At 45.0% G+C, this 27,123-nt stretch overlaps 1 protein-coding gene across 1 annotated transcript in view; it reads right to left on the minus strand.

Moving 5' to 3' along the window:
- Positions 1-689: 689 nt before the first annotated feature.
- gk (glycerol kinase) overlaps positions 690-27,123 on the minus strand; it is a 250,768-nt gene continuing 224,334 nt past the window's right edge. Inside the window, exons 12-15 of the mRNA XM_057330925.1 lie at positions 8,990-9,070; positions 1,052-1,130; positions 854-950; positions 690-750 (exon numbers count right to left, since the gene is read on the minus strand). Coding sequence (XP_057186908.1) covers positions 690-750; positions 854-950; positions 1,052-1,130; positions 8,990-9,070 — 318 coding nt within the window. The remainder of the gene's footprint in view (positions 751-853; positions 951-1,051; positions 1,131-8,989; positions 9,071-27,123) is intronic.

Below are 27,123 nucleotides of genomic sequence, written 5' to 3' on the forward strand. Positions count from 1 at the left end.
TCTTTCTCAATTTAACATCACATTCAGTGGCAAGAAAAAAAGTATATGAACCATTGTCGTTTTCCTGGTTTTCTGATGGAATTGGCCATGAAATGTAATTGTATCTTTACCAAAGTCACAAATATCAACAAACACAATATTTCTAAGCTGATAAAACACAAACAGTCATGATCTTTCATATCTTTATTGAACTTTATATCTTTAATGGGTGTGTTCAATAAAGACATGAAAGATCATGACTATTTATGTTTTATCAGCTTGTGTTTGTTGATATCTGTGACTTTGGTGAAGATCAGATCACATTTTATGACCAATCCAATGTGTGATTTGTGGTGAATTTGTAGTTGCGCTACAGATACACTACAGTTCAAATTTGTGTTATCAGTTATGATATATTATGGGAGACAAAGTGGCAAATAAATATTTTTTAAGTGTTAAATGTGTTGGTCTTAACAACTAAAATTAATCATTTGTGTGTACACTTGATGTAGAAACACAAAAAAATGTAATTAAAATGTTCGTTATATCATGGATTTCATAGATCATGGAATAATCAATGGTGAAATAAATGAATTTCAAAAGATGAAACAAAAACACCCAGCCATGCGTGAAAAAATAGAAAATGAATACAGTTCATTTTTTGCCCCGTGTGGTGCATTAGAGGGGGTTTCAATAGATGCATCAAAGGGTTAAGTGGGAGGAGTTGGATCTGCAGTGAGGACCATCTCCCCCATTGTGGTTGATCTGCAACTATGCCATTAAAACTCATGCATAAGCAATAAATGGCTTTTTGCTTGGTGTCAATTCTATTGACCTCTATGCGTGAAAGAGAATAAATTGATTATTTACTAACCCTCTGGCACTTGGTTCCCAGTAAGGTGCATATAATCCAGAGAAAGCAGGGACAAAATAACAGCCATATGATGTACCAACATCAGCAGCTAATTTCTCTGCAATGAAATCAGGAATATTTTAACTAAAAACTTCAAAACTGCGTTAAATGGGTTAAACTGGATTGCATTGTGGAGGGTATTTTGACTCTTACACACACCCAATTCTGTGGAGGTTTGAATGATTCCAAGGTTATCCTTTAGCCAACGCACTACTGCTCCTGCAATGGCAACAGAACCCTGGAAAAGATCAAATCACAAAACATTGGAAGTAAAGCAGTAATGACATCATAGCAATCTACGAGAAAACCATCAGTATGTGACCTGTGCTGGCTAATTGAGACACAAGCAGCAAATCTAAAAAAAGTACATTCTCTACTAACCTTAAAAATATCAGAGGTAGATTACTTATGAATTGTAATAGGTTACTGATTACAAATTACATGACAAAATTATCTTTATAAAGATAAAAATGTCTTAGATTACGTATTTTGGTAACGTAACATGACTACTTTTGGATTACATTTGGATTATTTTTTATTTAAATCTTACTTGATGTTACATATATTGAAGCAGGATAATTTTGTACTATTTTTACAGTTACAACGACGAAAAACATTCCATTCTTTAGTACCAACAAGAGCCTGAACCTCTTTTTAAAGCACAGTACGGACAAAATACTAACACTCATATAACTTGTTGTTAGCGTTTACTGATAGTAACACTGAATAGTTTCCCAATGTGTTTCCTTAAAAATGAAAGGTGACAAGATCTCGTGCCACAAGATCTTGCATGATTAAAATGTGATTTCTCGTCAAGGTCTCGTGATATCAGCATGATGGAGTTTGATTATGAAATTAGTATTGAAGATGCCCTGCGACTTTTAAATCATTTTATGTAAAATTACATTAATTTAAACTAAATTATCAAAATGCACCTATTTTGCATTTTGTGATTTTCAGTTTAATAAAAGACTATTCTTAAAATAGTGTAAAAATCTTTACAAGAGTGACAGTCAACAGCAATATGAAAGACTGACAGTGCATGATAATAAACTCAAATAAAATAAACTCAATAAATAATCAGGGTTATTTTATAAACATATATATTTTTATTTTTCTAATACGTGTACAGACAATAGTCTTGTTGTGTTTAAAACTAAATATAAACTTGAATTTTTTGTGATGTTTCATTTTAAAAGATGAAACATCTTTTCTGTTGTTTTCTCCAGTTCATTTTCAGCAAACAAAGGCAAATAAAAAAGTATATGAAATTTTGTAGAAATGTTGTTAGTTCACAAAAATAAACAAAAATGATAATTTTACCAAAACACATTCTTATCAGAAAAAAGGAAAATACTTTTTAAATGGTCTCTTAATTTTTTTTGCAGTTATATACTGTCTGTGTGGTTGGGGTATGTGCCCACCCAGGATATCTGCTAGCCCACCCTTCTGCACCAGGCAGGAACCGGGCCTGGTTTATATGTCAATTTTTGAGTAAAACGACTTGAAAGAGATTTAAGTATAGTACTCTTTCGGAGATGCGACTGCTTTTTAGTGATTTTTCTGCATGAAAGTTGCATTGATGCATATTGACTAAAGTTGCATTGATGCATATTGACTTTTACCCATAGCAACTAAAAGTATTTAACATTATGTCTAACATTTTGTATGCTTTGCAGGATTGTTGAGGAGCTTTATACAGTACTGTAGTATAATGCTTAAAGTTTAAACACCCTGTTGTAAATGTTGTTTTCTTCACACTGCATAGAATGGAACACATTTGGTTATCGTTGCTGTTTTTTTACCTCAGCCAGTGAAATTCTTGCATTCTGCAGTCAAAACATATTTATTGTAGTTGCAAGAGTGAGCGCTTTACTCGTCTGTTCTATCGATCCTTTAGCAGATATATTCTCTTCAGAAGTCGATGACCACTTCATCATTAGCATTGAATGCGCCTATCGCACCTGGCTTTGGTGATAGATAAACGAATGACAGATGGAGGGGAGGTGAAAGGGAGTGGCTGGATGCACTACTTGAACAATATAACATTAATGCACATCAAAGTTTAAATATACTGTATATTAATAATTTTGGCAGTTGCAGCAGTGCAACCATTAAGAAAAACTAGTCGCATTGACTGAAAAAATAGTTGAAAAATGCAACCATTTGGTCACACTCTAGGCCCTGGCATTAAAGTAGAGAGTTTTCTAGGCTATAAAAGATGAAAAAGCAAATAATTCGTTGTGGCAGTTGTATCAGTCAGTCGTCTACATTGTTCACTTGCCAGTATAGTCTATTTAGGTTTAAAATGAATGCTGCTATTGTTTTGGCTATTTCAAGCTAACTGGGTAATTTTTGCAATAAACCAGCACAAAAAAACAGTAATATAAATGTAAGTTAAACAATAGACCCATCTGCTGTTTTGGGAGAAATTGCATAACTGCATTTGTGAGAAAATCTGCACAGTAACATTTGTGAGAAAATTTGCACGGTAACATTTGTGAGAAAATCTGCACAGTAACATTTGTTAGAAAATCTGCATGATCCCATTTGTGAGAAAATCTGCACGGACACATTTGTGAGAAAATCAAGCTGAGAGGATCTCATAAAAAAGGTGAGACTTAAACACAGTACATTTATATGTTACACCTTTGCATTTTCTCTCGAATTGCATTATGTATTTGTAAAACGCTTTCTGTTTGTTTCAGAGTTGATTTTCTTTTGCAAAAAAGGCTGCGTTTGTTTGCAAAACGCTGGATTTGTTTGTTAAGTTTTGGCAGACTGTAAACCCAAACAGTATAACTAACTTATAATGGAAAGTACCTGGTACTCAAAATGTGCCAAAAAGTTGAACTAACTAATATTTTTGAGTTCATTCAACCTCTATCGGAGATTTAAGTTAACAGTAAATACAATTTTTCAATTTTTTCAATTTCAATTTTTTTCAATTGATTTTTAATCAATTTTTTTTAGTTTTTACAACTACGCTAAAGTTTAGAGCTTAGGGGGCTTGAAAAAATAGATGCAACCCTACTCTAATATTTTAATTTCAAGCATATGCCCTCTAGTGCCGGTTTTTTTCCTAACTGTGACGTAATCGCTGAATGTGCACCACTCAGACGCTTTAACTCAGATACCCAGAGTCCCAGACGTTCGCACTCGCCGGGCACGGCAGTTGGATTCGACATCAGTCCAAAATATGCAAGTTGTGGCCTAATGGTTAGAGACTCGGACTTGTAACCCAAATGTCGCCGGTTCGAGCCTCAGTACCAGCAGGGATTGTAGGTGGGGGGAGTCAAGGATTAGCGCTCTCCTCCACCTTCAATACCACGGCTGAGGTGAGACCCTTGAGCAAGGCACCGATCCCCCGAACTGCTCCCCGGGCGCCACAGCAATGGCTGCTCACTGCTCTGGGTGTGTGTTCATGGTGTGTGTGTGCACTTGGATGGGTTAAACGCAGAGCACTAATTCCGAGTATGGAATACCATACTTGGCCACACGTCACTTCACTTTTTCAGCTGTTTAAAATAATGTTGCAGACTAAGTAAAGTTGTCAGTACTCAAAAAACTTTTAGTTGCATTAAATTAAGATGAACCAACACTAAATATATATTTTGATTTAAATTAGTGTTTATTTAAAATTTACAGTTACTCAAATAACTAGCTATATAGTTAACTGTATAGCTCACTGATGATATTTAAATTTGCAAACTTAAAAAAATAGAGGCAATCAGTTGCCTCAAATTTATTGAGTTAGTAGAACTTATCTGGGTTTACGGTGCACAATTTTCGCTCCATAGAACTATGCTGCATCCAATCCCGTTTTAAAGCTGTTGTTTACTTTAGCGGTTTCCGCTATTGTACTAACGTTATCTACTTTGTCCTGTAAAATGTTCTCATTGGTGAAAGAGACATGATTTAATTTGAATTGATCCAAGAGCTTCTGGTTTGTGCACGTTCATGTGTTTTGGAGGAGGCGTGGCTTTGGAAGGCGATTTGCACAGAGGGTGGGATCATGATTTCAGTGCTAGCAGGCTAAAGTTTAGTATCTTACCAAATCATCTATTCTGCCTTTAAATAATGAGTTAAATAATGGGTTACTAAAAATCTTATAATGGGTTGTGGTTGGATCTTCCACCAGCACATTGGTTCAAAATCAACACCAAAAAATGGGTCACTGAGCACAAAATCAAGGTCCTGCCATAGCCATCCCAGTTCCCTGATCTGAACATTATAGAACATAAGGGGTGAACCAAAGAGGAGAGAGCACCAACATTTGCAGGATCTAAAGAGATTCTGTATGAAGGAATGGACTCAGATGACTTGTTATGTATTCTCAAACCTCATCAGACATTAATAGAAAAGACTGTCTGAGTGCTGTTGTTCGTGCAAAAAAAGGTTGCAGAAAGTTTTAATACAATGGTACCAATAATTGTGTAGAGGAAAATGGTTACCATGGGACAGATTCCTGCTTTATTCCTCCCCAAGACCGTGATGTTATTTCCGGACTGTTTCCTCCTTTATTTCTCACCAAGATCGTGGTGTTACTATTGTACTATTGTTTTCTGCTTTATTCCTTGCCAAATCCCTTGTTATTTGTTTCTTTAATGCTCTCTTCTGCGGGTATGTATATGTTTTATATGTAACAGAGGTTGGTCCCCTGGGCAAGATTTTAGTTTGCACCCCTCCAATGCAAAATTATTAAATAAAAATATCTGAAAATGACATTTTAAAAGCAAAATTCATATTTATTTTAATATAACATGAAATGTCATAAACATAAATAGGAAATAAGTAAATAAAAATCTACAAAAAATATTTGTAATAAAAATGTTTCTAATTTCCCTTATAATAGAACTATTTGCTAAAACTGATTGTTTTCTCAATAATACTGCATGTTAGAGCTAATAAAATAAATATTTGCTTATTATACTTATATTATTTATATTATTTTATTTTATACATGTTGTCACACTCTACGCAAATGCTTTAGTGACACAGATAAAAGTTGCATTTTAGATGTTTAGATTTTCTTAAATAAATGGCATGGGCTAGTAATAGTTCCAGTAAACACACTTTAAAACCCGTTGAAACCAGTAAAAAAACAGCACGTTGCGTCAGTGTTAACTGAAGTGTTGTTGTAAATAAGCTATTTTAATATAGTTTGTAAACATAAATGGCTGAAACCTGTAATTTGTACCTCTATATTGTTATATTTTATGTTTCCAACTTTTTGCAGCTGATATTTTTTTATTTTATGTCACCTTTTGTATAAAGGTTTTTTTTATAAAAGGTTTTGTATACATATACTATCTGTGCTGACATGTGCAATGTTAGGTCTTATCTGAACCTGCTATGAGCGGGATTCGAACCGGCAATCAGTCCGGCATGGAAGCAGGCGCTCGAACAAGGAGGGCACTGACACTTTAGCGTAAGTTGCGTTGTGAGGTTTACCCGGACAGCTCACACTAACTGGTCTCCGCTACACATACATAATTAACGCGTTAAGATGATGAATTAGAATCGCGTCATGATGCAAGAAGCTGTTCACATGTCGCATCTTTCTGCACTCTCGTCTGGTGCCCCTCTGGTCATTTTGTACCCTATGCAAATGCCTATGTCGTCTCTGCCATGGGTCAGCCCTGGTTGTTGTTTAACTGTAGTGTTTTGTTTGTTCCGTGCTCTAGTCCTAGTTTCCCTTATTGTTAGATTTTATAATAAAGCCTGCTTGCATTTGGATCCTATCATCCTTCAACCGTGTGTCATGCTCTACTAACACCAATTTATGTGTGAATACGAATATACACAGTTCAATGCCGTGATTCTAATTTGGAACTGGTATAATTCTGCCTCTGTGGGTAAGCCCCTGACCCCTGCCTTTGTTTAGTGCTTATGATTCTTGAATTGTTTTTATAATATACTGTAATTGTTAATAAATTCATCTTATGTATTGTGACCCATGTCTCAGTACAACTTTCTTTGCAAGCTCTCAGTCTTTCACATTGTTGTTGGGTGACTTTGTCATTTCTGAGGTTTGTTTTTGATGAAATATGATGTATATTGAATTTCAATATTATGACATTATCAAAACTCTATTGTAAAGGTACAATGAGAATTTTAAGGATGATCTATGGACAGAAATGCAATATAATGTACATAACTATGTCTAAAGGGGTGTATAAAACCTTAGATAATGAATTGTGTGTTTTTATTATCCTAGAACAGGGGTCTCCAACAGTTGTTATTGCAGAAATAATGTGATAACAGCCAGCTGCTTGTACATTATCCTGCTTATTACACGGCTACTTGCCACATGAGATAAAAAACTGGACATGAAATGTGAATTTGAAATATTTTAATAGCTCATTTTTACCGAATGCAGACCTCCCGCGAGGAAAAGCCGGTTACTTTCAGTTTTAAGGTAATAGGCAATTTGGTTTAATCATTTGTAAACATAATGTCATACTGTATATCGTCGCTGTTAGGCGGAAACCTCCTATGTCCAAATTTGGTCAATTTCATATTTTTTCACAAATCGATGCTATTGGTCAGTCCCCATGTGGGTCTGTTATATTTACAAATAATTAACCAATCTAAAGTGTTGAAAATAGCTTGAGAGCAAATCTCTTAACTCCATTGGACACTTCAACTGTCTGAGAAGTCTCGTAACTCCACCTCTTCTTCACTCCGCGGGAGCCTCTCGGCATTACGTCTCCTGATTGGAAGTTTTTTAGACAATAATGAGTGAAAATAGTTAGGTTAGATACATTTGAGTAGGTCTGTTTTGTTAAAAATCGATAGCTGTAATGCTTCGTTGCAGAAGGAAGCCCGTGAGCCTCGAAGGTAAATTTGCGAGCAGATTCGGCTAATTTCCGCCTATTTGACAGCCTAGTCAGCTCATCGTTTTTTGTATTACATCACTTATAGTTCTTAAACCTTTAAAATAGAGTTCAGTCGTTAGCTTTGGTTAACTATTGAAGCCTTTTCTCTTGTCAAGAGGTTCAACGTGACCGCCGACTTTATTTGCATTCAGATTAATTTCCGCCTATATTAGACAGCCTGTTTAACGTTTTATTTTGGTATTGCATCATTCATAGCTCTAACGTTTAAAATAGAGTTTAGGAAGATGTATGTAACCACAATCATTAGCTTTCATTAGCTTTTAAAGCCTTGTCTCTTGTCAAAAGGCTCAACGCAACCGCAGAGTTTGATGAACACTGCTGGCAGCAGCGACGTCTGTGTCGGTATGATTCTTATCAATGACAGCGTAATCTCGTATCTCCCTGCTCCCAAGTCATAAACCTTGTATCTCCGATTAAACATGGTTTTGGGGAAATGTTGTGTTAATGTTGGTACACAACAGTATATGATAGCAATATAAGGTATAATACCAACTTTAACGATACAAAGTTTAATAACTCAAAAAATATGCCGTTTTTTTAATTTCCTGAAAAATAATGGTTTTGGAGATACGAGGATTCCGCCCGACAGCGACGATACAGTATGTTAATGAAATACATATTGAAATTTAATTTGTCAAAAAAAGCCTGTCAAAATTATTTGCTAACGAACCTGCAAATGTCGCGACTGGCCAGTCAGAATCAAGCATTCCAACGAGATGTGTAATAAAACAGGGTTGGCGCTGTAGTGTGCAGGACGGTAGCTCTCCAATGAGCTATTTCCAGGGTTCGTACGGGTACTGAAAATCCTTAAAAATGATTGAATTTTAATTCTGTTGTCAAGGTTTAAATAATGCTTGGATTAGGGATAAAGGGCTTGAAACTGTTTGAAATTTGAATTGCTTAATATCATATCAAATCAGTATGTGCAGTTCACTTTTTAGATAAAATAACTGAGAAGTTCTTATTGCATTTGCCATTCGCATAAAAAAAAGTGAAAACGTGACAACATCTTTGTCGTGTGTCAGCCACCGCAGTGCTTCCAAATGGAGGGGCGAGTGGTGGACTGAGCCGGTAGGTTGCAAAAATAAAGTAATTTTATACAAAAGGGTTGTAAAATTCTAAGAATCTCTTTTAGCCAAAACACGATAACAATTAAGTAAAACATATAAGCAGATGGATAATATTAACATGTTACCTCTAGGGCATAGCATGCTGGTTTGTCACATCCTAATTTGTAAGCAACCGTTGTCAGAAGGCCATGGTCTGACATTACAGGCTATAGGAAATGAAATAGAAAGTGTTAGAATACAAAAAATGACATGTCACAATCACTCACAGCCCAAACAAACACTGAACTTCCATGTCATTCACTGTTAAAACCATATCAAATCTCACTTCAACTTTTCTGTAGTGTAATTACTTTACGTTGCCTTAAAATGATAAGGTTTTATCTGCGTTCTGGGTAGTTTTGAGATATTGAGCTTTAAAGTTTTTGCATTTCATATAGCAAAAATGATATGGGAAACAAATCTCTTTCATGCATGAAAAAGACAGAGAACCTAAATGTATTATAAATGTACAATTTCAAAATTTTCTGAAATTTGTAAATGGGGATTTGGAAAAGGTCAAACGCAGATAGAACCTTCTGATTCTGAAAAACCACTTCCTGTTTAGATTTATAAGGTTCTATCTGCAAAACATTAATTAAAGCAATACATTTTCCAGCAACACAAACAATTTACTTGCTAAAACATTACATTAGTTTTGTAATATTGTGTTGACATGTATAGAAAAGTTACATTTAAATGCTTTATGAGTTTTATTTCATATTTTAGGACGCATAACTTTTTGTTCAAGTTAAGCATAAAAGACATTGCTAAATGTTTTATCTATAGTGCAGATGTTCATTTCAGTTAGGTATATGGTAGGTAATTCTACACATTATTGCATAAACAATTAAGTTTCCGTTGGTTTAGACCAGTGTTTCTCAATGGGGGCGGTACAGCCCCCAAGTGGGCGTTCAGAGAACATTTGGGGGGCGATGGAAGCAAGATCTTTGAAAGGGGGGCATTCAGGTGTTCTTTGTGTGCGTTCGCAAATTTGCACCAATATCCAGGCAAGACAAGTTTAAACATTTACCTGCAAAATATTACGATCTGCCTCAGGAGCAGCTAGGGTGCAAACTGTGGTTATAATATAGCTGTGAATGTTTTTGACCACAAACACCACGTGATCACCACTGCTCATTGAGCGCACAGTGCTGGTGACTTGCACCCAAAATCCACCCTCTTCACCCCGGAGTCCCGGACACAGTTCTTCGTGGCAGCCGCGTTGGCTTTAATCAAATATTCAAGAACATATCAATAAATTTGTATTCTCCCCGAGATGCGTGCACCACCTTGCCTCTACAAAACGTTTGGGCCACTACAGGAAAAAGGGACAGCTGAGGCTTCGCCACATTGCGTGAGAAAAACACTTCAAAGGGTCCACTTAAAGGCCATGGAGAGTCGAAGAAATTAAATGGGTAATCTTTCTTTGCCTTTATTATAGAACACGAATAAAGGCAACTATTAGCTGTTCTGAAACGTTAAATCCAAACAGGAATTACAGCAAGCTCGAACACAAAATGGAATTCTCTATTGCTGAAAGCAGTTCCTCCTGTATAGGATACATTCACGTTAGAGAGGCATGTAAATGTGCTGCTAGTAATGTATGTGCAACGATTTATGTTTCTACTGGGTGTTCAACAACCTCAGGATGCTGGAGGGCTTAACTTTCCCAGAGCAATGCGAGCAAGTTTTTAAAAGTAATGTGTTATAGAACTTTACCACTAACATAGTCGACCGTGAACAGATAATGTGCATATGACATCTTAACTTGCACATACCGATCAGCATTCAACAAGCGAGAGATTGAAGATCAAACTGCTCCATGAGCATTTGAATCATTCTTGCGGTACTTTGATGTCACATGCCAATAGATATGCGCAGTGCGGCAAACACACCAAAATACATTGAAGTAGTATCATATAAAATTCGGGATTGGCGCCTCTGTCACGTGAGAGCTGTGTCATGTAACCATGACGTCAGCTGACTGTAGGGGCAGTTTTAACTGAATAGTGAGAGTGTAAAAATGTGAAACAAATAGGCTACCTACAAATTTCTCCATTTACTGTGGGTAACATCTGTACCTTTCATTGCACATTATATGACAGTTGAGTTTGCATGAACATAATTAATTATATTCACTTCCACTCTAATGACAGCATTTAAAATGAATTACATTTAACTCTATTTATGATGTAGAAATGTTTATGCAGAAACTCTAATATATTGTAATCATCTTTGGGTAGGATATTAATTCTCTACGTATCTAATCATCATCATATCTGAGCCCAAAATGTACACTGCTTGGACAGTTTCAAGATAATAAAAAATAAATACATCCAATAACTTCTACATTGTAATAAGTGTTTATTCTTGTAAGAAGATTGTATTGTTTTCATTTGCATAATTATGAACACAAATTATTAATGACAAAACGTCTTGGTTACGGCTGTAACCTCAGTTCCCTGATGGAGGGAACGAGACGTTGTGTGGAGCCGACAGATGGGGTTCGTCCCTGAGAACCAATCGCTTCCGACTTCTTATAAAAGGCCAATGAAAATTGGCGAATGAAATTTGCATTCCGGACTCCGCCCCCGGATATACGGGTATAAAAGGGAGACGGCGTGCCTCATTCATTCACCTTAGTTCTGAGGAGCCTGAGACCTCTCACGACTGCTGCAGTGGGCAGCACGTGTTGTGGCAAGAAGAACACAACGTCTCGTTCCCTCCATCAGGGAACTGAGGTTACAACCGTAACCAAGACGTTCTCTTTCTGTCGGTCTCTCGGCTGAGAGAACACTGTGCCCTGTCACAATCTCTAGCGAAGCGACAATGACTGGCCTGGGCGTGTCAGCCGTGAGCACTACCGCGAAATTGTAACCTACCAGTGGGTAGGTAAGGGGTCCCAGAGCTTTACTTGAAAGGTAGGAAGGCCCCTGCCTTCGGCCTCACAGGCGGCGGCCTTGTTTCTCTAACAGTGAGAAGCCGCCTGGTACCGTAAGGCCACTGGGAAAGCGCTACTTCCTCAAGCGGTGGATGCGCTACAGAGACCACTTCCTACCAGAGGGAGGAGTTTAGTGAAGATACCAACATGGTCTCACCGATGGGGGAGAACTCATGGGAAGAATGTGCAGACTGAAGGAGTTAACCGTGAGGTGGAGGTCCACCTAGAGAAGGTCATGGGTTACCAAGGTGGGAACCAATCATTAAGATACATCAGACGGAACCGCCCTGCTGGGGGGGTTACAACGTCTGGTAGCACTAGGTCCGGTTAGAGCTATGTTGTGGATAACTCAGAAGGTACCCGGCCTAAGGGGCAGGGCTGCTCTGCCCAGCCCGCCCGCAGGAGGTGCTTGCTTAGTGATGGATGGAGTGCCTGTTCTTCACCCAGGCTAGTTAGTATGCTGACCCCCTTAGGAGAAAGGGGGGAAGGTACTGTCATAGGCGTACACCCTACCGGCCGCCAGTCTTGCCTGATGCCTGCAAGACTCAAGCCGATACCAGTTTAACGCGGAGGCTGTAGGACCTCGCGAAGGTGATGGGTGCAGCCCAACCCGCAGCTCTGCAGATGTCTGCCAGAGAGGCACCTCGAGCCAGTGCCCACGAGAAGGCTGTACTCCGTGTGGAGAGAGCTCTCACCCAGTGGGCGTAGGCGATCTTAGGACAGGTACGCCATAGTGACGGCGTCAATGATCCAGTGCGACAATCTCTGTTTGAGACAGCCCTCCCTGCTGATCTCCAAAACAGACAAAGAGCTGCTCAGAGCTCATGTGGCTCTGCGTGCGGTCCAAGCAGAGGTGCAATGCGCGTCCTGGACACAACACGGATGGGGTTGGGTCTTCCTCCCCGGTGGGGAGCGCACTGTAAGTTCACCACCTGCTGTAGGGGGAGTGATGGGAACCTTGGGCACGTAGCCGGGCCGGGGTCTCAGGATAGCGTGAGAATCACCCAGCCCGAGTTCTAGGCAATCTGTCAACACGGAGAATGCTTGTAGGTCCGCTACCCTCTTGAGCGCCATCCGGAGAGCCGTCTTCATCGTGAGGTGAGAAAGAGCGGCATCTCCTAGGGGCTCCAGGACCGCATCAATGTCGCAAGAGGGTACGGAGCGCGGGTGAGGTGGTAGCCTTCCCATGCCCTTTAGGAACCAAATGATCAGGTTGTGCTGTCCTAGAGATTACCAGCAACTGAGTCGTGATGAGGGCGGCTCCATACACGTTCAGTGTGGAAGGGGAGAGATTACTCTCAAGTCTCTGGAAGGAAAGCACGTACCCAATCAAGCAACTTCGCGGGTCTTCTCTTTGAGAAGAGCACCAGGATGAGAAGACGCACCACTTATAGGCGTATAGTCGCCTAGTGGCCAGGGCCCTAGCCTGAGTAGTGGTCTTAACCGCCGCAGGGGGTAGGCCACTCAGGATCTTCTCGTTCCGTCCAGGGGCCAGACATGGAGGTTCCAGAGGTCTGGCCCAGGATGCCATAACGTGCCCTTCCCCTGGGAAAGCAGGTACTTAGTCAGGGGAATCGGCCAGGGGGGAGCTGTCGTCAAGAGCAATAGCTCCGAGAACCAAGTCTGGTTGGGCCAGTATGGCGCAACTAGTACACTTGATGCACCTCTTCCCTGACCTTGCACAGGGTCTGTGCAATGAGGCTCACTAATTTGTGGGGCGTACTTTTGCTTGTCCCACGGCCAGCTGTGCGCTAGAGCATCCGTGCCTCGGGCGGGGAGTACCTTAGCGGGCAATGGGTGGTGTCCAGGGAGGAGAAGGGGTCTGCCTGAGCCCGCCCGAACTGTACCCAATGAGCTGGACTGCGCGGGGGTGGAATCGCCACTCTCCACGAGGCGTCAACTGACGAGAGAGCGCATCGGCTGTCTGTTTCAGGTCGCCTGGGATATGTGTGGCTCGCAGGGATCTGCTCACCTGTGGACTCAACAGGAGGAGGCGTCGGGTGAGTCGTGTTAGCTGCCGTGAGCGAACGCCACCCTGGCGGTTTATATACGCTACAGCAGTTGTGCTGTCTGACTGGACTAGCATGTGCTTGTTCTGCACGAGAGGTTGTAGCCCCTTCAGTGCGGGTAGCACATCCAACAACTCTAGGCAGTTGATATGCCTGCGCAGGCGGGGGCCCGTCCATCGCCCCGACACTACGTGCCCGTTGCACGGCAACACACGGCACCCCAACCCTGCAGGGACTCGTCTGTCGTCACCATGACGCGTCTCGACCTGCCCGAGAGGGACCCCCGTCCGTAGAAAGGTCATTGAAGACCAAGGGCTTAGGGTGCATCGGGAGAGGCGTAAACACCATCCGCCTGCTGCCGATGTGCCACGCTCTCCAGGGAACTCGACTCTGTAGCCAGTGTTGGATCGGTCTCATGTGCATCAACCCGAGGGGTATCACCACCGTCGAGGATGCCATGTGCCCAGGAGCCTCTTGTGCCCGCTGACTGTTTGAAATATTCCAGGCAGTTCAACACTGACTGAGCGCAGTCGTGCTGTAATGGAGACAGAATTGAGGTCCATACCAAAAAAGAGTATGCTCTGCACAGAGGAGAGCTTGCTCCTTTTCGGTTGACCTGTGGTCCCGATCGATCTAGGTGCCGAAGCACTAGGTCCCTTTGTGTGTACATAACAGGTCTCGCGAGTGTGTCAAATGAGCCAGTCATCGAGATAGTTTAGTACCCGCACACCTCTCTCCCTGAGGGGAGTGAGGGCGGCTTCCACGATCTTCGTGAAGACTCCTGGGGACAGGGACAGACCGAAAGGGAGGACTCTGTACTAATTTGCCTGACCCTCGAAAGTGAACCGTAGGAACGGGCGATGGTGAGGGAGCATGGAGACATGAGAGTAAGCGTCCTTCAGGTCGATTGCCATGAATCCATCTTGACATCTAATAGATGCCAGGATGCGCTTCTGCGTGAGCATCCTGAATGGCAGCTTGAGTAGGTGCCTGTTCAGGGTACGCAGATCTAGCGACCCCCGCTTTTTTGGGGACGATGAAGTACGGGCTGTAAAACCCGTTGAACATCTCGGCTAGAGGGACGAGCACGATCGCTTCCTCACCAGAGGGGTGGTGACCTCGGCCCAAAGCACGGGAGCATCCTTGCCTCTGCTAAGGTTGAGACGATGCCCCGAAACTTGGGCGGGCGTCTGGGGAGTTGGATCGCGTAGCCGAGACGGACCGTATCCTGTAGTCACCGTGACGGTTTGGGAAGCTCTTGTCAGGATCCCAGGGACCGAGACAGGGAGGCTAGGGGTACGTTCTGCTTCATCGACCTCCCGGGGGTGGTTCGATGGCTGGCAGTGCGGATCCCTCGCCATGGGGGGGCCCCCGGAGAGGAGATCGGCTCTGCACTTTTACCTGCCTGGCAATGATGTAACACAATGCACCGTCGAATGAGAGTGCTTAGGCTGCTGATTATCCTCGACATTGGGTCTCGCCGTGACGCAACATTGAGTTGCCGAACACCGTCATGTAGAGGGTGAGAGCGGCAGTGATAAACGCCCAGAGAGAGAGAAAACTCTTAGAAGTCGGCTGTTGGGACGGGGCAGGAACCGTCCTGGATCGACCAACCAGCAATGGAATGGCTGGGGTCGGGCCCGAAGGTATTCTCGATCTCCCTGGGGTCTTCCCATGAGGGCCGCTTTGGCTTCCGCCGCGGCTGCTGATGGGGTGGTGGTCTCCTCTTCAATGTCTCGAAGAGGACCAGGGCTGCTGGGAAGCAGACGGTGCACGGGATCTCGGTGGCCGAGTCACGGCTGGGGAGGGAGGATATACTTGATATCCTCTGTCTGCTCCTTTACTGTCGAGAACTGCAGCTCGACAGTATCACCAAACAGCCTCCCTTGCGAGTTGGGTGCATCGAGAAAGCGGACTTTCTCGGCGTTCATCTGTGCAAGGTTCAGCCAGAGGTGTCTCTTCTGGACCACAAGTGTGGACATCGCCCGAACCAGGGCCCGCGCGATCACCTTGGTCGCCCGTAGAGCGAGGTCGGTGACGGCGCGGAGTTCCTGCCTAAGCGCTGGGTCGGTCTTACCCTCGTGGAACTCTCTCTGCGCATTGGCCTGATGGACCTGCAGGATGGCCATAGCATGGAGAGAGAGGACAGCTTGGCCCGCAGCAGAGTAAGCTCTCGATACCTCAGATGCCGAAAAGCCTACGTGCTTTGGACGGGAGTCTAGGTCGAGCCCCTGGGGGACATCGACATATCCTCTAGCTGCCCGGCCATCGAGGGAAGAAAGGGCGATGGAACTAGTTGACGTGTACGCGCCGAATGGGGAGCGTTCCAGGTCGTACTAGGTTCCTCATGCACTTCCGGGGGAACACGGCACTGGGGGCGAGTGCGGCTTGGAGCCGCTCTCAAGCCCGAGGTACCGTGTAACCAGCCGCGAGCGTTGGGAGAGGCAGTGCGGTGCACCGCAACCCAATGCCGGCGGCCCGGGAAAGCATGGCTGACATTTCGACGTCCGCTTCTTCCTGAGCTCGACCCCCCGAGGGAGGGAGCTTCAAGGAATCGTTGGAGTCTGATGCCAGTAAGTCACCCTCCGATGCTGCAACAGACATCTCATCATCACGTACCGTATCCGATACGTGGTTGAGGAACAAGACTGTGGGACCGCAGTGCGGGCAGGACGTACCCACAACATCTGCCCCAGCGTACTGGAAGCAGACAATGTGTCCGTCCCCCTCCTCGATGAGTGTGTTGCACCCACAAGAACAGCGGGACATGCCACGCTGGAGAAATTTGCTCTTTTAGAGAAAAAACTCGAAAACTTCTGGAACCGCCGAGACGCCCAGGGGAAGTCGCAGCAGGAAGGGACAGTCCGCTGCACCACATCGTAGAGCCGGCAGTTGTAGTTGCTACTTGTAGCGAAGTCTGTTGATCATGAGCGAAGGCTCCGAAGAACAAAAGGTCAATGAATGAGGCACGCCGTCTCCCTTTTATACCCGGATATCCGGGGGCGGAGTCCGGCATGCAAATTTCATTCGCCAATTTTCATTGGCCTTTTCTAAGAATTCGGAAGCGATTGGTTCTCAGGGACGAACCCCATCTGTCGGCTCGACACAACGTCGAGAGACCGACAGAAAGGGAACTTGCATTATACCTCTGATGGAAGCACACACTGGCACACACATTAAGGCCTATAAACTTACACACCTAAGTGAAGTGAATATAAGCAGCTTTTTAGGTTTTATTATGCATTTAGGAGAGAATTGAAGTTGAAGTTAAAACATTCTACTTCACATAGATCTTGCTCCTTAGGAAAGTATGGTGATATTCCAACTGGCCAATCAAATCTGTTATTTGACTTTCAGTGACATGCTTTTTATTCATTTTTATTAGTGTTTCACGAGACAAACAAATACACATTTATTGAATGTATACCAATGATCCCAATTCAGTGACATGCGTTTTAAATTATATAATAATAACAAATAATGTATTTTTATTATTATTATTATGAAATCATTTAGCCCATTATTTTTGTGGGGGGTGGAAAGGGACCTGGAGAATGGATGGGGGGCGCTGGCTCAAAAAAGGTTGAGAACCAGTGGTTTAAACAGACGAAAGCTACTGTAATCTGACCTAGACTGTATTCTACAAAAGGTGGGACAGGCTAAATTAATTCAAGAGATGACTATGGTTGAAAGAACATGATAATGTTAATTGTTGTAATTGAGACTGTTGACATTGTTAACTATTTGGCCAATATAGGGCTTTATATTGTAAAATGTAAGGCATTAATCGCATTATGGAGTGTCATGTACATAAATAGAAACATTTCGTCTGCCTAGCTAGCTGTAGTTGTGGTGAACTTGCTGTGTTTGCTTGAACTGGACGGGTAGCTGTTTGTTAGCAAAGGACTATTGAACTTCCTGCACTGCTTTTAAACTGTTGTTTGAGTATGAGTTGTTTGCACCTAGCCATCTAGCTTGAGTTACTTTTCACCTAGCACTTTTAGTAAATTTGAAGCCTTGAGCTCTTGAGTAGGTGGGCTCAGCACTTGTTGAGATATGTTAAAAGCTGCCTCATCCCTGTAACCAGTGGAGAAGCATTTTGTCTGTTTAGCCAGCTGTAGCTGTATTAAACTTGCTGTGTTTGCTTGAAATGGACTTGGAGCTGTTTGTTAGCAAAGGACAATTGAACTTCCTGCACTGCTTTTAAGGTAAACTGTTGTTTGTTAAGTAGCTTTTGTTAGTACCTAGCCATCTAGCTTGAGTTCCCTTTCTGTCGGTCACTCGTCATTGTGGGGTTGAAGAATGGGGTTTGAACTTGAGAAGCTAGCATCTCTGATTCTACTTTTAAAAGGCCAGTGAACTTGGCAAAATGGTATGTCTCGCCGCTGTAATCTTGGATGCAGCCGCCTCCTCCTCGAACCTGATGGGCACGATACCTGAATCACATGCTGGGCAGCATGCTGGAGTAGCATTCGTTGATACGGCATGCCCGCTCTGCGAGAAAATGTCGATCAAGGTGTTGCAGTGACGGGTGGCTGCGTTCTTTTTGGACGCAACAATGACATCGTCTGCTTCCCATTCCGCAGTGGCTGCCACGCCGTACGCAGTTGCGAGTGGCGATGGTGATCTGGGGACTCCCATGGACCTCAACCGCCGATGCCGCAGACCGTCCATGCCCCGCCACGCTCACCAAACCCATCTCCGATGGGCGGTAGTCGATCGACCCATAGCGGCCGCACGCAGGTGTGTGATGAGGGTGAGATTTCTGTCACAGCATCAGAAGGCGACTTGCTGGCTTGTAGTCATGACTTGCTGACTTGCTGAAGACTCCCTGGAGATCCCAGCTTCATCCGGTCAAGCCCAGGACAAGGCTGACGCGGTGATGTCAGCCATGCTGCCTTGATTCCCGGAGGTGAATGAGGAGCTCACCAAGACCTGGAAAACCCCCTTCTTGGCATCACCATAACTTCCCTCGACATGGGGGCAGCTAAGGGATACGTCAACGTACCCCAGGTCGAGCGTGCCGTCGCGGTACATCTGTGCAAGCAGACCGCTGCCACCTAGAAGGGTCAACCAAGGCTCCCTTCCGAGGCATGTAAATTCTTCAACGAAGGCTTACACTGCTGCGGGCAAGCTGCCTCCGCTATTCACGCAATGGCTATCCTGCAAACCAAGGCAGGGTAGCAGTTGGATGAGGGAAGACACGACCCAGCTGTGCAGGAACTGTTCCGGGTGACGGCACGTGTGCGCTGGGTCATATGATGTCCACTCTGGTGGGCCAGGAGACACCTATCGCTTAACCTTGCGCAGATGAGAGACACAGAGAAGGTCTGCTTTCTCGATGCCCCCATCGCACAAGGTGGGCTGTTTGGTGACATCGTTGAGGATTTTTTAACAACAGTTTTCGGCGGTGAAGAAGGAGATGGAGACCATTAAGCCTCGCCGCGACCCGACTGCCTTCAGGTCGTCGAAGTCCAGGCCCCGCCTCTCCGCCTCTCCCACAATGGCTCTGGTGCCCCCTCCTCAGTCGGCCCCCCGTAGAAGGAGAACATCACGGAGGAGAGCATAAATTCCCCGACTGCAGCGGCTCTGACGGGGACAGCCCAGGGAGACCCAGGACATCGGGCACAACTCCATTCAAAACACCACTGTTGAGTCGCACATGGGTCATTTTTCAGGGCCTGGTGCCCACTTTGTCTCAAATGAGCGTCCATTCTCCCTGGGTGTTTTTTCCAGCAGAGCATAGCCTCAACTTGACGTTGCATGATATCTATTTCGTCTCGTCGATGGAGCGTCATGCAGCAGGCAGGTAAGACAGCAGAAACGCCCACTTTCCCGCCTTCACCGCCCCCGTCGAGACAGCTGTTCTGCCAACCACAGAACCTCCCCCCACGGGGATGATGATGCAGATCACTCCCCTAGCCCTCTGTCTCGGTGTCTGGGGGCGTGGTTACAACTCCCCAGCCCGTTGCGTTGCCAACCACAGAACCTCCCCCCATGGGGATGATGATGCAGATCACTCCCCTAGCCCTCTGTTTCGGTGTCTGTGGGAGTGGTTACTGCTCCCCAGCCCGTCGCGTTGGCTGGTGAGGATGATCCGTCTCGGCTACGTGATCCAGTTTGCCGGGCGCCCACCCAGGTTTCGGGGCATTCTGTTTAGCTAGGAGAATGCTTCCGTCCTTCAGGCAGAGGTCGCCACCCTTCTGGCGAAAGGAACGATCGAGCCCGTCCCTCTGGCAGAGATGTCTTCGGGGTTTTAAGCCCCTACTTCATCATCCACAAGTAAGGTGGGGGGCTGTACCCCATGCTGTACCTGCGCACTCTGAACAAGGCCTTTCACAGGCTCTCGTTCAGAATGTTGACGCAGAAGCGCATCCTGACGTACACCGGACATCAGGATTGGTTCATGGCTATCGACCTGAAGGACGCGTCCTTTCATGTATCCATTCTCCCTCATCACAGACCGTTACTTTGGCTTGCTTGCGAGGGTCGAGCATAACAGTACAAGGTCCTGCCCTTCAGTCTGGCCCTGTCTCCCTGGGTCTCTACCAAGGTCGCGGAGGCTGTTCTCACTCCCCTCACGGTGCAGGGAGTGTGCGTATTCTCAACTAGCTCGATGACTGGCTCATCTTGGCGCACTCGCTAGATCTGTTGTGTACACACAGGGACCTCGTGCTCCAGCACCTCGACCGACTGGGCCTGTGGGTCCACTGGGACAAGAGCAAGCTCTCCCCTGCGCAGAGCATCTGTTATCTCGGTATGGAACTAGACTCTGTCACCATGATGGCAAGCCTTACCAATGAGCGCTCCCTCTCAATGCTATGCTGCCTGACATTCTTCAGGCGGCAATCACTGGTACCACTGAAACTTTTTCAGAGGCTCCTGGGGCATATGGCATCCTCAACAGCAGTCGTGCCGCTTGGGTTGATGCATATGAGACCGCTTCAGAGTCGCGATCCCTGGAGAGTGTCACACTGGCACAAGGCCTATCTCCATCACGCCTCACTGCCGTCGCACCCTAGCCCCTTGGACAGACTTGTCCTTTCTCCGGGCTGGTGTCGTGATCGGGCAGGTCGTGATGACAGATGCCTTCTTGCTCGGATGGGGTGCTGTGTGCAACGGGCATACAGTGTTGGGTCGTTGGATGGGCCCCTGCCTGCAGTGGCATATCATTGCTTAGAGTTGCTGGCCGATTGGCTTGCTTTGAAGAGGTTCCTTCCCCTCATTCAGGGCAAACACATGCTGCTATGTTCGGATAGCACGGCTGCCGTGGTGTACATCAACTGCCAGGGTAGCATTCGCTCATGGCAGATGTCGCAAGTCACCCGATGCCTCCTCCTCCGAAGTCAGCAGCTGGTGAAATCCCTGCGGGCCATTCATATCCCAGGCAACCTCTACCAGATGCCGATGCACTCTCTTGGCAGGTCAAGCTCCGCGTAGAGTCGCGAATCCTCCCGCTCACTGTCCAGCTCATTTGGAAGCAGTTTGGGCAGTCACATGTAGACCTGTTCGCATCCCTGGACACCCCCCATTGGCAAGGAGGCCTTACTGCACAGTTGGCCGCGGGGCAAGCGGAAATACGCCTTCGCCCCAGTGAACCTCCTTGCACAGGTCCCAGTGTATGTCACCGCCATTGCTGCACATTATACGCTTGTGGCTGGTAAGTCTCTCGGACAGCACAACCTGGGCATCAGATTCCTGAGGGGCACGAGGAGGATGAATCCTCCCTGTCCTCATCTCATGATGAAGACGGTTCTCCTAGTGGCGCTCGCCTCCATCAAGAGGGTAAGGGATCTGTATGCACTCTTTGTCCAATGAGTGCCTAGAATTCAGGCCCGGTGACTCCTACGTGGTTCTGAGACCCCAGCCTGGCTACATGCCCAAAGTTCCCACCACTCCCTTCAGGGACCAGGGTTTAGAATTTTAAAGTTTTACTTAATATTGCATATAGGAATTTATAGTCTGTTATACTTGACCTGTGCTTCTCTCTCCTTTATCTTAAATGTGTGCTCTCACTGTGTGTGTGTGTGTGTGTGTGTGTGTGTGTGTGTCTCTGTGTGTGCACATACTTGTCTGTGTACGTGTGTGTCTATGTGTATGTGTGTTAGTACGTGTGCATATTGTGTGCGTGGAGTGTTTTGTATGTGGGTATGTCTGTCTTCTTTGTTTTCACCTTTTTCTTGTTTTTGCAGGTACAACTTTAATTGGTTTGCTTATAGTCAATATGTCTTATGTACAGCTGCTTTGTAACAATGAAAATTGTAAAAAGCGCTATATAAATAAAGTTGAGTTGAACTTGCAGGCACTCCTCCCTGGGGAGGAAGACCCAACCCCTGCCGTGTTGTGTCCAGTATGCACCCTGCGCCTCTACTTGGACCACACTTTCCTACCTCCCCCACCGGGCGAAGTACAAGCATCCCATCCATAACTAAGCACCTCTCTGGTTTACGAGCCAGGCAGAGCAGCCCAGTATAGGTAGAGTTTCCCTCACGAGGTGAACCCCTATACCTGAGCTAGTGCTCCACACGTAGTGATTTCCCCCTTGGCTCGTCCCGTCTGATGTTTCCTCACTCTTGGTTCCCCTGCTGGTGAACCTGTGACCTCCCCTCAGTAAACTCCACCACTTCTGTGCACCCCTGGTTGGGGCCCCGCACTACTACTCCCATGAGATCTCCCCACTGGTGAGACCGTGTAGGTATTCCACATATTATCTCCCTACGGAAGATGTGGTCTCCGGAGCATCCCCCCACACGCCAGCTTCCTTTTATACCCGTATGCACGGGGCAGAGACTAGCATGCCATGCCATTCGCCAAGGTCATTGGCCTTTTAAAAGTACGATCAGAGATGAAATGTTCTCAAGTTCAAACCCCATTCTGTCTCGACACAAAGTCTCATTCCCTCCATCAGGGAATGGAGGTTACATCCGTAACCGAAACGTTACTTTTCACCTAGCACTTTTGGTCACTTTGAAGCCTTGAGCTGTTCATTGAGTAGGTGGGCTCAGCACTTGTGGAGATATTTTAAAAGCAGGGCACGCCATGCTAAGCTTTAATTTAAATTTTCCTTCCCTTACATGCCTACTGTCTATTTTTTGCTACTAACATGTGTTTCCAGTACATTCAGACTGTCCACCATAGACACACTTACAAACGTACACAGCGGAGACCTCAGTACCATCTTCGGTCACTCTGCACTAGCCCTCTACAGTCTGCTTGTCTGGCTGTAGGGCTCTGGAACTGCCAGTCATCTGTCAACAAGGCAGACTACATCCCGGCCTTCGCCATTCAGTTTAATCTTAACATTCTGGCACTGACGGAAACGTGGATCTGTAAAGAGAACACTGCAACTCCATCGGCCCTCTCCAACAATTTCAACATCAACCACACTCCTTGTCCTTCTGGGTTTGCTTGATTCCAACACCTGGAAATTCCCTCTTCTGTCCTTTCCTTGCAGCAACTCATTAGAATACCATGCAATCTCCATCACTTATCCATCAAAAATTCATTGTGCTGTCCTCTATCCCTGAAGACGGCATTCCACTGGTAATGCTAGGTGGCTTCAACATCCACCTAGACAAACCACAAGCAGCCAACTTCTTAGCTCTCCTCGTTTGACCTCCACAGGGCCAACACCCCTCCTACCCACAGAGGAGGACAACAGCTAGATCTTGTTCTGACTCATAACTGCACCGCTAATAATATTCTTGTTACTCCCCTGTATGTCTCTGACCATTTCTTTATAAAGTTCACTGTAACACTCCCTGTTTCTTAACATCATAATCTTCATTCCCTCTCTCCCACCTGCTTTTTGTCCATGGTGTCTTCCTCCCTACCCACCACAACCCTTTACTCATCTCTAAATGTTGAGGAATCTACTGATAGTCTCTGTACAACCTTAACATCCTGTCTTGACAGTGTCTGCCCTCTAACCTCTAGGCCTGCACGTGCTACACACTCTTTCCCCTGGTTTTCTGAGACTCTTCGCAACCATCGGATCAAGCTAAGGGCTGCGGAGAGGAAGTGGCGCAAGTCTAAATACCTTGCTGATCTCTCCAATTATCAACATCTTCTTAACTCCTTCGCTACTGATATATCTGCAGACAAAACCAAGCACATTCAAAACAAAATCCAAACTGTATTTAACCCGCGTCAGCTTTTCTCAACCTTTTCATCTCTTCTCTGTCCCCCTCCACCTCCTGCCAATACCTTGCTTACTGCTGATGACTTTGCAAAAATTTTCTCTGATAATGTGGAGACCGTCAGCAGGCAATTCTCTGCTCATCCCTGATTTCTCTCTTACCCCTTGCTATCCTGAACTTCCTTCTTTCTCTCTCCTCTCAGAGACAAATGTCTCCAAAATCCTCCTTTCCACCCGGCCTACTACCTGTCCCTTTGACCTGATCCCTTCCCACCTCCTACAGGCCATCTCTCCCTCTCTACTGCCTCAACTAGCACACATTATAAACACATCCATCACCACTGGTACTGTCCCCAACTCATTTAAACAAGCCCTGGTAACACCTTAGCTCAAGAAACCAACACTCGACCCATCAGTGGTCAGCAACTACAGACCAATCTCACTCCTGTCTTTCCTTTCCAAAGCCCTCAAAAGGGTAGTATTTAACCAACTCTCTGCCTATCTCTCACAACATGATCTTCTGGACATTCAGCGATCCGGCTTCAAGAAAGGACATTCTACGGAGACCGCTCTCCAGTCTGTCGTCGAAAACCTACGGCAGGCAAGGGCTAAATGTGATGGGTTGCCTAGAGGGGGGATCGAACCCTGATCCCTGGCATTCAATGTGTGAGTTGTAGCTCGTTCCAAGGGTTTTAAACCCATTGCAGAAAATAGAGAGTCAAGAGGCTTTAGTTATCAGAAATGGAAAATACTTTACTTTGTAGACAAAAAAAACCTTAAAGTTCAAAACAAACTTGGTAAGCCGTGCTTCCAATAAACAGAGAAACAAAAAGGTAGTCTCGGGGGTCTAAAAAACTCAACATAAGAACACTTAACTTCATATTGCTCAACAACAGGAAACAAGGGGTAAACGGATCAAGACTGAACACAAAGGCAGAGAACAAACAGACTTATGAAGGTTCAAACACAGGTGTAGACAATCCGGTGATGATGAGGTGTTGAATGAGCCAATGTTGACCTCTACAGGCCTGGAGCGACCAGAGTCCATAATGTGGGTGCCATCTACTATCTGAAGGCACCTGGCAGGAGACTCAGGAAGAGCGACCCCTGCAGGCCAGGACGAACAAACAGTCCCAAAAGAACAGACACGTTATAGAAGCCCCTTCCCTAGGAACGACTCCAGACGTTCCCCTGATGGTGTCTTCTGGCCTGATGAAACTCAGAGATGAGGGTCGGGTCAAGGATATCCCGGGCAGGAATCCAGGTTTGTTCCTCCGGTCCATAGCCTTCCCAGTTGACCAGATATTGTACTCTCCCACACACCCGTCGGCAATCCAGCAGTCTATGAACTGTGAAAACTGGTTGTCCCTCAATGATGCGGGGTGCTGGCTAGGACTGTAGTCAAGTCCACCATTGTCGAGTCCAAGACAAGTCCAAGACCAGGACTAGTCGAGACCGAGTCAAGTCCGTGTCCAAAGAGGTTCGAGTCCAAGTCAAGTCCAAGTCCAAAGAGGTTCGAGTCCAAGTCAAGTCCAAGTCCAGAGAGGTTCGAGTCCAAGTCAAGACCGAGTCCAATTGAGACAGTCAAGACAGAGACAGAAAAAAATCATGACTACAAGACCACATACTTAACTATTGATAATTTATGTGATGCAAGAGACAGCATATCTTCTATTCTAAGATAATCATTTTCATTATTGTTTGTAATGACCGAAAAGCAGATAAAATAAGGTCATTTTATTTTTACTATATAGGTATAGCACTAAAGTCACAAAGCCGAAGTGTAACTGTTTATTACTTTTTTAGGAAGGTTAAGGAACTTTTTTATCAGCCCTCCTAACAGCAAGGTTGTGCAGCAATGAACACTTTTGTGCATGTGCGTGCGTGCGTGCGTGTGCGCACCTGCCCGTGCACATGCGTGTTCGATAGAAAAGCCGCTAGAAAGAGCAGAGGCTCCACGGCTCGTTTATAAGCACGTTTATAAGCACGTCGGTGCCCATCCTTAAATAACATGTTCATCACAATGACAATAAAAATACGATCAATCTTATCTTTAAGCCCTACTTTCCAAACTGTCTAAAATACTCAAATGCAATGCTAACTCTGAAACATGGCAATAACTTACCTCTCTTTGTGATGCCTTTGCAGGTGTCTTACAAAATTGGATGTTGTCCCACATGTTTCGGGGAAAGTTTTGTTGCAAAAAGTTTCCTTTTAAGCGCACTGTCGATACATTTATTATGGTTTGTAAAACCAATCTGTATTATGCCGCTGACATCGTGCCTGATGAATGATTGATGCTGGTTCGCGCCGCGGATGAATCATTCATTCGAACCGGTTCTTTCTTTTTAGTGAACCGGTCGAACCAGTTCAGCTGAATCATTCCCGTTTAGCGTCTCCCGTAAACACTTAATATTATCCACAAATTAATTCAGTTATTCACTTTCTGGCGTGCATGACAGTCCCGCGGACTTGAACCAATATACCGGAGTTATTTAATTACAACAACAACACACACTGAACTGAACTGCTGTGTGAAAAGAGAACTTATGAGCACGCGCAGCTCTCGTTCTAGAGTCGAGAGTCGGCAAAAGTTTTCGGATCACAAGAATATTGCTCTATCAATGTTTTGTTTTGAAGGAGAAAATAAAACATATATCGCTGGACTCGGACGAGACCGACTAGAACATTTGCGAGACCAATGACCAAGTCTGAGAAAAGTCTGAGTTCAAATACTAACGAGTCCAAGACAAGTCCGAGACCATAAAAAAACGTCTCGAGTACTACAGCACTAGTGCTGGCCGAGACTTCCTGGCAGGAGACACAGTGGAACAAACAAGAGGTCTTAATCGAGAAACATGAAAGGTGGGGTGAATCTTCATAGACCTGGGTAGTAGGAGTCGATAGGAGACTGGGTTGACCTTCCTGGCAATCTTAAAGCGGCCAATGTAACGAGGAGCTTGCGGGATTCCACCCGTAGGGGAAGATCTCAGGTGGAGAGCCATACTCTTTGCCCTATGCGGACGCTTGTTAGCCTGTCTCTGTTGTAGTTGGGTTGCTTTAATGAGGGCCGCCAGGGCTCTCTGCCAGGAGTGCCGACATCTGCGGACGAACTGTGTGGCAGCTGGATCC

The sequence above is a fragment of the Triplophysa rosa genome, linkage group LG4 (assembly GCF_024868665.1).
Source record: "Triplophysa rosa linkage group LG4, Trosa_1v2, whole genome shotgun sequence".
Lineage (NCBI taxonomy): Eukaryota > Metazoa > Chordata > Actinopteri > Cypriniformes > Nemacheilidae > Triplophysa > Triplophysa rosa.